Source organism: Rhinolophus sinicus, chromosome X (genome assembly GCF_036562045.2).
Source record: "Rhinolophus sinicus isolate RSC01 chromosome X, ASM3656204v1, whole genome shotgun sequence".
Taxonomy (NCBI): Eukaryota; Metazoa; Chordata; class Mammalia; order Chiroptera; family Rhinolophidae; genus Rhinolophus; species Rhinolophus sinicus.
Genome location: NC_133768.1, coordinates 98,303,069 through 98,315,593, shown reverse-complemented (window position 1 = coordinate 98,315,593; position 12,525 = coordinate 98,303,069). Strand labels below are relative to the sequence as shown.

Sequence of the window (12,525 nt, the reverse complement as noted above, 5' to 3'; positions counted from 1 at the left end):
GCTTCTGGAGCAAGGCTGCAAAAACTGCTAAAATACATTAGTTACTAGATGTGACCACTCAGATGCAATCTAGCTTCCTTTAAGGCAGTGATTCCCAGCCCTTTTCCCCTCTGACATACATGCGACACTCAAAGCTGCTGGTATGTTAGTTGAAATGTCATCCTTTTCTCTCCTTCTCACAAAACCCAAGAAGGGAGAATGTCTATTACTAGGGATAACCTGCAATCCACTCCCTCCTCTAGTATTTAATACTAATAGCAAGTTTCTTTGAACACATTTCATAACTTAATGCGATGCACCACAGTTGGGAAAATTGCATAAGATGTGTTGTAGGGAAAATAAGTATGATACTTTGTAGTTGAGGGTTTCTGTTAGAATGATGAAAAAGATTGTTGGGGGTCAGTAGAAGTCTAAAAAGTTAAGACTCGATCTCACAGACAACCAGAGTTTCTTGAGTAAGAAAGCAATGGGATTAAAGTGGTAGTCTGCAGGATGGTTCAGAAGTGAAAAAGCCTGGAAGCCAAAAGACCAGTTGGATTATTGAAGTGAACCAGATAAGATGAGCAGGCCTGAACTAAGGCAGTGGCAGTGGGGATGGAAAGGAATAAACAGATACAAGAAGACTTGTGACTGATTGGGTATGCATGGGCAAGCAAGGAGGTAAAGGGGTTAAGTGATAAGCAGAAGTTTCAAAATATGCTGTCAGTTAGGCAGTAAGTATCCTTCTTTAATTATATTTTGTGTAAATGTATAGTAAAATGATCTTGCAGCCTCGGGATTCAATATCCTATTGGTGGGAAGGAGACAATCCACAGGGTGCTCAAGGGCAGAGAAAGCACAAACTTAGAATTAGACAAGACATAGCGAATAAACTATTAATACAATCTTTTCTATTTTCAACCAAGTGTTCGGATAGCTTGCGATACTGGTTTCAGATCCTAGGCTGAGTGACTTTGTAATTAGTCAGACAAACATGCTGCTATCTGAGTTTAGGACTTGATTTTGGAACATTGCAAGTGGGTGCCCCAGTGGTAGGGATGACTTGGTGAGTTGCTACACTTGGCATCTGACCAGCCAAGAACTAGAATGATTGCAGTGACTAAGAAAATAGTTTTTAAACCTGACATTGAGGTCATCTGATAGACTGTAGGCCCATGCCCTAGGCCCATGGGTGCAGGCTCCTTAAGGGCTGGGATTTTTGTTTTGTTCACTGCCGTATCCCCAGCAGAGAATGGAGCCTGTTGCTTAGTCGACACAGTAATTGTTGGATGAGTAAATGAAGCCAGGGATCGTGAGTGTCTGGCTCACCTCTGTAGCCCCAGTACTGCGCGCAATGCTGATTGCATAGGAGGAACTGAATAAAAGTTTATTAAATTGAGTTAAAATGAGTTGGGCAGCATTTGGACTAGTGAAACCAAATTTCATTTGGTTTTATGTTGTGTGAAATACAGTACAATCATGTTCAGTTGATAATTCTTTACATGGGATATTAAGCAGTAACAGAAGTGTATTTGTTCTTTTGCTAGTGATGATCTGGAGCAATTTATGGAAAGTCAAGGTGCATCCAGCCCAGGTATCCTCATTTTAACAACAAGCCTCAGCAAACCATTCATGAGACTGGAGAAGTATGTTACTCTCTTGCAAGAGTTGGAAAGGCATATGGAGGTAAGGGAAGGCAAGCTTTTTGAAGCTCATGTACAAAGTATGGGTCTCTGCTCTGGAGGAACCTGCCATTCTGCCTTCAAACTAACCTTGTTGAGGAATTCAGAAAAAACCTTCGTTTCCAAATTTACTTGATCCAATCTTCCCTCTTCTCAGGCTTTTAGTTTTCCTTTTTTTGCAGCAAAATAAGAAGGGGACATTCTTTTTTCTCCTCTGAAGGTTTTCTTACATGTTTTTATTTATTTTTTTCCAGCTTTATTGAAGTATGATTGACAAATAATATATACAAATGAAATGTACGAACAAATAATTTATGCAAATAAAAATTGGATATATTTAGGTTATACATCATGGTTTTTTAAGGTATATAAAGTGATGATTTAATATATGTATACATTGTGGAATGATCACCACAATCAAGTTAATTCACACATCTATCACTTCACATAGTTCCTGATTTTTTATGGTGAGAACACTCACTTAGTATCTTAGTGTTAGCAAAAGTATACAATACAATGTTATAAACTATAATCATGAACTTATTCATTTTACAGCACAAAGCTCCCCATCCTTTACTGTTAAATATTCATGATCATTTCTCCTCCTCTTCTCCTCCCAGTCTCGGTCCTGTTGCTTCTCTCAGATCTCTGCTAACTTGTTGACTTAGATTTTCTTCTGCCCTCTCATCTGTAGATGGTGGTAAAGGGTGGTAAAGGTGGTAAAGTAATAAGCAGGAGTGATACTTCAACCAAGAAACCTTCTGTTCTGATATATAAACCAACTTTACTGTGGGAGATAAACAAAGCAAAGCAACATTACAAAATATAAAGACCACTTTCACTATAAACAGGAATGTTTATCTCTAGAGCACTGCGGTCATTCAGCTTTCTGATTCTGGATTACAGTGGAAGATTCTGGTATTTCCTTAAAGATAAATAAATAGGTCTAATATTAGCTTATTTCTCTATGCATCCATTCATCTACATCAAAGTCCCCTCACATTTTTGTTTATAAGCTTACAGTTAACTTGCAACAGCTGTAGCATAGCTATAATCTTTTCTAAATATTAAGATTTCAATGAGGCCTAATAATTGAATATCATTTCATCAAGAACCCAGACTCTCTTATTAAAAACCAATCAACAGGGTGGCTGCTTAACGCAGTTGGTTAGAGCATGGTGCTGGTAGCACCAAGATTGCCGGTTCGATCCCAGCAACCAATCAACAGGGATAGCTTCTTGAGCCATTCTTGCGCGATCGAACATGAGGTTTGAGGTATGGGTAGGAGAGAAGGGCCCTCTGGGGGAGGCTGCATTTACCCTACTTGCTCTTCCTGTGTCTGGGGAAAGGTTTTGAGGTTTTAAAAGGTTTATTATCTTTAAAGAAAAAGGTTGCACACTGCCGGTCTTGTCAGCATTTGTAAGGATTGAAAGCATGTACTCTGAGTGAAACCACAATCAGGTTATTTGACCTGCCGGAAAGCTGGAGACAGTGGGGAGCTAGTGAGTAAAGCCTGCCAGAATAAAATTTCAGTTAGGTCTCGGGAAGGTGTTGACCTCTGGATGCCTTTCCAAAAGCTAAACCAGTTCACTGAACCGTTTGAGGTTTGCCCCTCCTTGTTTATCACACAAATCCAGAAACTAGTGGCCTCAGTTTCTGTTACTGCTCAGTGCTGAACGATGAATATACACTTAATTTGGTGAGAAAAATCCCCAGATGCTCTTACTGGCTGGATCCCCTCTCTTGGCCTTCCTTGTATCGGAGGCCATTTCTACTCCTGCCTCCATTTGCTATTGGTCACCTGCCTTTGGCTGCCTTCCATTTCCTACCATCAGATAATACATACCCTTAACACTAGTTTCCTATCTGGTGGGACACTGAATCCAGCTTCCTGAGTGTTTAGCATGGCTGCTGGCTAATGGTAGATTAGAACCTGAACTTCACAGTTATTCGAGTAAGGATGTTTAACTATAAAAGAATACAACCCTTCTTTTCATAAACAATGCTGTTCTTGGGTTGGGTCAGATCTCTAGACTGTTCAGCTCTGTATTTTATCACCCAAAGCTGGCCAAACAGCAGATGTTGTCTTCCCATTATTCCAGCTGAATTCCAAAGGTTAGCTACACATATACCCCTAAGGTTAGATACATATCAACACCCCATATACTCCAATGTGAGGTGTACATCTACCCCCAAGAAACTCTACTTTCCCTTCATAAACAGTAATGGGGATGTGCATTCCTCAAAGCCATTTTGAACCTGTCTACTTCTTGGGGTTGTAAGTACCATGGAATTGCAGATCATATGTAATAACCTTGCTTAAGAAGGAGGAGCCTATGGTATAAAACTTGGAATTTTTTTCCCCATCTGCTAGGTTGAGTCTGCTGAAAGAAAATGGAGGCATTTTAGGAGATGAGATTGGATTGATTTTTCTCTAACCATCATTCCCTACCTCTTGTCATTTACTAAAAACATGACTAATGATGCCTCCCTCAAATAATTATTATTTATTATCTAATGTGTAACAGCAAAAAAGGAAATGGGAACTTTTGCCTCACTAATCACACCTAGTATGTTGTTACCAAATTTGTGATGTTTTACCAGTGGTCTTAATTTCTTAATCACCTAATTTCTTAATCACCTAATCTGGTGCTGAGATTCCAGATGCTCAAATGCTGTGTGTGTTTTTTATCTTTGAATTGGCATATAGTAAAATTGATTTTTTTCATTTGGTGTACTACTGTTCTATGACATATGTAAAATTAATGTTACCACCACCCAATTGAGATACAGAACAGTTCCATCATCCCTCAAAATTTCCTCTCTATCTTTGCAGCCACATCCTCCTCCCAGCCCTAACCCCTGGCAATCACTGATCTGTTCACCTTTAATATTGTTTTAAAATGTATTCCTTTAACAGGATACACATCCAGATCATCAGGATATTCTGAAAGCAATCGTAGCATTCAAAACTCTCATGGTAGGTGATGCTCTAAAGTTATAATTCTCCATTTTGTATGCTTTGTTCCTAAAAGAGTGATTTGTGTGTAACGTTTCTTTCCTTATGCAAAGGTCTTTACAGTGGAAATAATAAGCTCTAGTGACAGAATCGCAGTGATTGTTTCATTTAATTTTGTCTTCCAAAAATCATGCTCACCTATGAAAGGTTGCCAGGCTGAGGGCATAAAGCACTCACATTTGAAGTCTCTGCCAAATTAAGCAATGCTGTGTAGGTGGGGGTTTCCTTTAGTCTCTTTGTCTTTACCCCCATGTTGCTCACCTTATGTCGGTGCAACTTATCCTTCACTGATTGACATCAATACTGGATTCATCTACTTAGGCCAAAAGGTGTGAGTTTATCATTTGCATACGAAAAAGAAATCCTTCATCATATCTAAAAGGAAAAAAAAACCTACTAAAATACAATTGCTTTATATAGATTGCTATCAAAGGTAGCTGTAATCTTATATCTTGAGCATGAGGGATATTGTCTTCTTGAACCAACTGTTGTAAAACCACTTGGTGTCATTTTAGGAGGAAAGAAAATGTTATTTTGGGTGATTGATTAAGTTTAGCTTCAATTTAGACATTTCTGTAGCATTCCAAGTGCTTGGGATCAATGTTTAGTTATTGATTCTTGCTGTAAGGTTGCACTGCAACATTCACTATCAAACTCATTTTTATTGCTGTTGAAAGATCAGGACCTGATGTGTCCATGGTTAAACAGCAAACTGAAGACCAAAGTAAGGTATTAGGTTAAAATTGCTGTTACAGGTCAAAAACAGTTTAATACTGGCAGTTTAATGTGGTTCAACTCATGAATCCTATGGCATTTATTATCATTCGTGTCCCTTTTATTTTTTTAATGTAAATTGAATATAAAGGGCCTTTTTAAAAACTACATTTCTTTCTGATCATTTTACATGTTGTAAAATTTGCTTTGATGGTTATAGTATATTTTTTCCCACTATAGATGCTTCAAAAATATGTGCACAATGAATTGATTTCTTCGAGTTTCCATTTAGCTGAAATGGATAGCGAAGATTTTATAGAAAACACATCCCCCAAAACTATGATGTTCATTTGGAAGCAATGACATAACTAAGCAAATGCTTATTTTTAATATTCAATTTGGAATGAATATTGTTAAATTGCTCTAAGATAACCTCATGTTTTCTGAAGTAGTGACGTGTGTGTGTGTGTGTGTGTGTGTGTGTAGTATTCATACCCCATGTATTGTTTCTCGGTTTGTATTTTCAGTTTGTATTCATGAAATTCAGTTGTATCTCTTTTTTTACAATCCTTTTGGGGGTAAAATTAATTTAGTATTTTTAATAGAAATTATTACTAGTCCCTGAACAAAGTATAGGGCAGTGCATATGTATCATTATAAGATCAATTTGATTTACTGTGGCATACAGAATTTAATTTTCTCTTTTTCTATAACTCCTGAAGTCAGGTTTTTTTTGTTGTTCAGTTTTTGTTTTTTATATTAAGATGTTACTTGATTAGAAACTGAGCATATGTTAGAAAAATAAAATTGCTTTGTAACTAAAACAGTATTTATGCAGATAGACAAGATGGAGAGGAGCAAGAGCAGGGACACCAACCAGGAGATCTGAATCTGCCAGTTGTTCTCCTGGCTCTGTTCGAAGTGATTCTGCTACTTGTCTTCCCATACTTCTTGCAGGAAGGGAGGAACAAACCCCTTCTACCACTTTACCTTGATGTTTTGGCAAAATAAAGAGTAGCTCTTCCTCATAAAACTTTTAGGGGCTCAGGCTAGAGATTTAGGGCGGTGGCTCTTGCTGTCAGGACATCGATGATGGGATTCATCGTGAGGAATAGGGACTCAGTGGAAATCCGTGAGAGTCAAAAGCCACATCTTAACTTTGGTCTTATTTTAGGTCTGTTTCGTAAGAATTCCTGTCCCACCGTGTTCTGCTTTGGTTCTGTAGGTGCAGTGCCAAGATCTAAGAAAGAGAAAACAGCTGGAGTTGCAGATACTTTCTGAACCTATTCAGGCATGGGAAGGGGAGGATATTAAAACCTTGGGAAATGTGATTTTTATGTCACAAGTAATGGTGCAGTATGGAACATGTGAGGTAAGATGTTCCAAATCTCAACACCACTTTTTCCATCTTTCACATTTTTCTTCATTGTCTTCCGTCAAGGTCAGAGGCTTGAACATTCAAAGAAACTGAGCACCTATTCTTTGCCTAACACTGCTAGGTTCTGTAGGAGATAGGAGGGAAGAACATACAATGATCTATGCCTTCAAAGAACTCAAGAACAGATTAAAATACAAGGTGCAAGTAGGAAAAAAAAGAAAACAACACAAAATAGTCAATGCCAGTTTGTGTAATCTCAACAACAGATTCCATAGAAGTTCAGAGGAGGGAGAGAACAAGAAGATTTTATGAAGATAAGGCTTGAGGAGGAGGGCCATGAAGAGAAAAGGGGAGGATTTGGTAAGATAGAGCTCATTCTTATTTGAGGAGAGAACAAGACCATGGTCTTTTTTCTGCAGGATGTGAGGAAGCCAGTCTGTTAGGAGCAGAGAAAGCATGTTGGGCAGAGTGAAAGAGAAGATTGGTGGAGTCAGATAGTCAGGTAATGAAGAACCTTGGATGTCAGGCAAGAGTAGTTCAGATTGATGCAGCAAGCGATAGGAAACTATGAGTCTTGAGTAGTAGAGAAACACAATGAAAGGGATGTAAATGACACTTAATCTGACCATATATGTCAGGTAAACTGGAGGGGATGGGGCTAGAAACAGAAAGGCCAGCTGAGTTGGAAAGTCATAAGTACTCCCGATGAAGGGTAATGGCGGAGAGAATGAAACTTAAGGGGCAAATCAGAGCCATATTTAGAATGGAAAGTGTATAGGAAGTGGTGACCTACAGGCGAGAGGAGATGACAAATACAGTTTTAGACCTGTTAACTTTCAAGTGGCTGTAGGTATCCGGGGGGGTGTCGTATAGGCAGCTATTAAAACAGTATAGAAATGTGGGTGGGAGTTCAGAGTTAAAGGCAGAGATTTAGATGTCCCTGACAGATGGGCCTTCCTAGAAAGTAAATATCCAGAGAGAAGCACAGAGGGCTGAAGATAGATTATGTCTTTTAGGAAGGGGCAGCGTAGGGGAAGAAGGTTGGTTATGTCAACTGGTATGATTTATTGGATGTTAGAATTGTCTTCCCCTTCCCAAAACATCTTCCTATACTCCCTGACAGGTCTCTGTCAGAGATTCATTACATTGGGTTAATAAGCAATCTCATTTAAAATGTAGATACCCTGGGGAAGGTTAATGCAGAGAGTTTAAATATTAGTCTTTTACACCTTTGGATAAACCTCTTTGGTGAAGGGAGGAGGAATCAGTGCCAGAAAGAAAAGACAAAGAGGAAGATAGAGGAGAATTGGGGGAGAGTGATGTCACGGAAATTCCAGTAGGAGCATTTGGATGTGGTCAGCCTGCTGAGTGCTGCAGGAAGTTCAGAGGTCAAGAAGCATGGAGACCAATAAGAAGCCATTGGATTTCGCTAGAAGGCAGTTATTGATGACTTTGAGAGAACAGTGGGGGTGAGTAGGTAGGCATCAATGGGGATAAAATGAAGGCAGCAAGTAATATGGCAATAAATGTCATGAAACAGGATATTTTGTATGAGGAGTCACAGGGGCAAGTGAAGGCCCATTGGGACAGGAGGTGTGCATATGTTAAAAGCAAAAGAGAAAGAGCTAGTTGAGTAGGAGAGGCTGCTGGAAGAAGGAAGAGGAGATGAGACATCTGTAGAAGGAAGCTAAGCAAGAGAAAAATACGAGAGGATGCAGAACACTTGTTAAAAGAGTTAGCCTCAAAAGGCTGCTCTTCTCAAGTGGAACGAAGGAGATGGAGAAAGGTAGAAGGATAATTGTAGCTAAGATGGCTGGGCATGTAAGCTGAATGTAATTGTTTATATCTCCTAATTGCATATTTGTTTAAGGAATTCAGAGAAGCCCTTATGTATACAATTTTCTTTAGTGCCATTTAAAAAAAGTATTTACTTCATTTTACATGGGTACAATAACTATCTTGTTCTTACTGATTAAAAGTGATTTTCTAAATAAGAATTTAACATATACTTTAGAGCATGATAAATTTCCTATCACCTAAAAAACAGTTTATTTGCCACTTTTCAAAGTAAAATCATTTTTGTTTTGTGAACCTAGAGACTTACCTTGTGCTCTGTCTGTAGTTTGGGCAGGCAGGCATTAACTGTGACTTCTAGGGCTTGCAATACTTGGGAAACAAGCATGGTTATTTGTATTTAACTGTTACATATAGGAAGGAGAGAGATAAACTGTGGGTTTATATACATGTCAAAGTAAAATTCAACTCATTTTCTGCTTTTTAAGTTGCGTATCTTTTTTTAAAAAAATCACTGTTCATGTTTCATTTCCTTATTTAAGATTTATGTTACAAAACAGTGAATCCAGAAATTCTTAACAAACAAAATGTCCAATTTCTATTCTCCATTTAATATTTTTCATTCCACATCAGGAAAAAGAGGAGCGGTACTTCATGTTATTTTCAACTGTCTTGATAATGTTATCTGCCAGTCCTCGGATGAGTGGCTTTATCTATCAGGTTAGTAGATTCCATATAAAAGAAATAGCAGGACCCATAATGAAAAGAGGTTTTCATCCAGATGCAATATTTCCACTGGGGATTTAAAAGCTCCAGCCGGAAAAGGCAGAATGTTCTGACACCTCATTGTAATTAAACAGCTTACGAGAACAGATGTTCCTTACATCAGAGACCTTTGTATTACTATAATGAGTTTATCTTGAATGTCCACTGCTCTGGTTATGAGCTAGGTTGTGAATGTACAAATAGAAATCTAAGTTTGCAACTAGATCAATTAGCAGCAGCATGTTACAGGCCCATATTATATCATTATTGCTGAGAAAATATAAAGCTGGGACCTGCTCCTATGACTGTCGTTAGTCACACCACATGATTTGGGTTTCTGAGATGCAAATCATTAAACTCCTTAAGAAATTAAACTTCCTTCAGTCTGCTCCCAAAATATGGAGTATTATGAGTTACTGTTGCCGCTTATATATTGATCTAGCAATGACATTTCCATAAAATTTGAGCCTTTGTTTACTGTTTCTCCTGAAAATGTGTTAGAAAAGTAAACTGTAAATCCTGACTTTATGGCTTAGGGTGCGTTAGAAAAACACAACCCACATTTCCCCCTTACTTTCTTGTCTGAATAAAATTTAAAGCAGGGAAACATTATCTATTCACGGACCAGAGAAATATATGTAGCCATAATTCAGCAGTGATTCCTGAGATGGTCAGAAAATCTAATAGAAGTAAGCAGAGACATGTAAAACCACAGAATTAATGGGAATGTTCTTTTTCTGGTAGGGAAAAATACCAATAGCAGGAATGGTGGTGGCTAGATTAGATGAAATTGAAGGGAATGACCACACATTTGAAATCACAGGTAGGTAATTTTCTCTTTTTCATGTAGCTACTTCAAATCCTTTTTGGAAAGAAGTGGGGTTTAAATGAAAAAAATACTATTATTTTCTGTTATACAGTCCATGAGCAAGTTTTACATGGTCATGGCAAAGTATATTCCATTTTTTGGGATAATTAGGGCACAGCGATAGAATAGAGAAGTCTCCTGGTCATTCAAAAGCCTCGGCTTTGCCATTAGTTCCAATTTTCTCTTGCATAAGAGCTATTTGTTACAGCTAAGAAATAACAAAATGGACTGATGCAAATGCAATTTTCTCTCCCTTCTGTTATCTATTCCCTGGTGACAGAGGAGCCAAAGATGTGGAATTTTATCAGCAATTTTATCATCACCTATGAATTAGCAAGATTGGGTTATAGTTCTAAAAAGTGCTGAAAAGCCATGGCACTTTCTTCACAAATTGAGCAAAATGCTAGGTCTCAATAATACTCCCCGACATTTTGGCATGTTGTCCCTTTAGCCAAGCCTGTGTGATTTACATGTAATGGTTGTACTTTTTGCACTGATAGGGTGCAATGGCTGACACTGGGATAATGGCCCCCGACCTAGCCCCTTCTTTCCCAATAGGCAGCCCAAGATTTGGTGTTGGCTATAACCAGTCTTAGTTGGGTATTGTTTCACCTTTGATATTGGGTAAAGCAGTACAATATTCTAATTTTAGACTATGAACTAGATGGACTCTGTGCTTACATTTTTGGATTGTGAGTTTGTTTCTAGTGAAGTTTTATACTATTTTTAAGATTTTCTAAACAGTAGAAATCAAGGCCGGTATTATAAATCAGAGATGAATAATTTCTCTCTTTACTGTATTATCAAAGCTTCTCTGTTCTTGATCTAGAAGTTTCCAAAGGGTTATCCCGTAGGTATGAAAACTCTAGAAAATAGACACCCAGGTCCTAGTCGTGTGAAGTATGTTTATGAATGAGGCAAACTCAAGGTTCTCCTTGCCTTTTGTTTCCAAATGCTCATAATTGGGTGATGCAGGTAACATAATAGAGAGAATTGTGGTCCACTGTAACAACAACCAGGACTTCCAAGAATGGCTGGAGCACCTGTACAGACTAATCAGAGGACCTGCCTCCTGCAGCTCCTTATCCAAGACATCTTCGTCATCTTGTAGTGCTCATTCTGTAAGTAGTCTGTTTGTTCTGTCCAGGGAGTACTGAGTCTCTCATCAAATCCTGCCTGCTGAGGACTTAGAAGAAGTAGTGAGCATGCCCTTAGTCTTTGGGTAGTCTATATTTGTAGGGTTTGAAGTACAGATAAACCTCACTAATTCTGATTTCTTGTTGTGGAGGGAGGCCTATCTAAATTAATACAAAATTTTACTTAGAGGTGTGCAGTTTAGTTTGACCTTAACTTGGAGTACCAACTAACTTCTAGCAAAGTTTTTCTAACCAGAAGCCCTGCTAAGATGTTTTAATGATAAACAAGGTTTATTTTAGTTAGCAACTGTTATTCTCATATTAATAATGTGCTAGGTCAAAACAAATAGTTCACTGTCGTAAGTATTTAAGCATCTCCATGTAATCTCATTTATGCTGTCACAGTCACTCAGTAACCTAAACTTCTGACGTTGCCTTCTTTCAAGGTATCATAAATTTAGCATTCATGGAATTTGAATTAATGAGATTTTACTGTACTTGCTGAGTGGGATCGAAGATGTGCTGTGTTATCTGTTAACACTCAAACCTGTGATACCAAAATTCCAGTTTTGAGCACTGTGTGTTGTGATGGGAAGAACAAGGGCTTTGGCATCAAATCTGGGATCAAATCTTGGCTTTGACAATTGCAGGCTAGTTACTTCACTTTGCTAAGGTTTGTCTTAGGTTGTTCTGATGAAATAACCTATTTAAGCGTCTAGTAGAGTGACAAACACATGACTGAACCCATTAAATGTTGACTGTTATTCCACTTTCCTCCCTTATAGAGGAAAAAAAAACTGCCTTGAATGAAATTGCAGAAGGGAGAGGGAGGATAGGATCATGGGATGTTGAGTCCATTTTGTGCTGTTCCTTAGAGACCCCATGATCTTGGCTGGAAAGCGCCAGTTCTCAAGTTAGAGACTTTTGTTTTCCCATCTTTCCCTTTCTATGGCTGGCTTTGCTGATCCAGTGAAGCTATTGTTCTCTCACTGTGGGGTTCAGATGGCAGATTGCCAACATCTCATCAGACATTTTCCCAGTCTTTTAGCTCTACTGGACAGCCCCGAGGACCCTTGGAGCCTCCTCAAATTATAAAACCATGGAGTTTAAGTTGTCTACGACCTGCACCGCCACTTAGACCATCAGCAGCACTAGGTTATAAAGAGGTAATTTTGCTACATATGGTACAA

The 12,525-nt window shown here is 38.4% G+C and overlaps 1 protein-coding gene across 7 annotated transcripts in view; it reads left to right on the top strand.

Moving 5' to 3' along the window:
- Positions 1-12,525, top strand: part of ARHGEF6 (Rac/Cdc42 guanine nucleotide exchange factor 6) — a 126,687-nt gene that overhangs the window by 101,373 nt on the left and 12,789 nt on the right. For 3 of the 7 annotated variants that reach the window (XM_019714692.2, XM_019714691.2, XM_074323242.1), the window contains 7 exons: positions 1,527-1,665; positions 4,582-4,641; positions 6,620-6,766; positions 9,200-9,286; positions 10,076-10,154; positions 11,175-11,320; positions 12,364-12,501. In XM_019714692.2, the coding sequence (XP_019570251.2) occupies positions 1,527-1,665; positions 4,582-4,641; positions 6,620-6,766; positions 9,200-9,286; positions 10,076-10,154; positions 11,175-11,320; positions 12,364-12,501 (796 nt within the window). The remainder of the gene's footprint in view (positions 1-1,526; positions 1,666-4,581; positions 4,642-6,619; positions 6,767-9,199; positions 9,287-10,075; positions 10,155-11,174; positions 11,321-12,363; positions 12,502-12,525) is intronic. The other 4 variants (XM_074323241.1, XM_019714690.2, XM_074323243.1 and 1 more) reach the window with 2 other exon arrangements.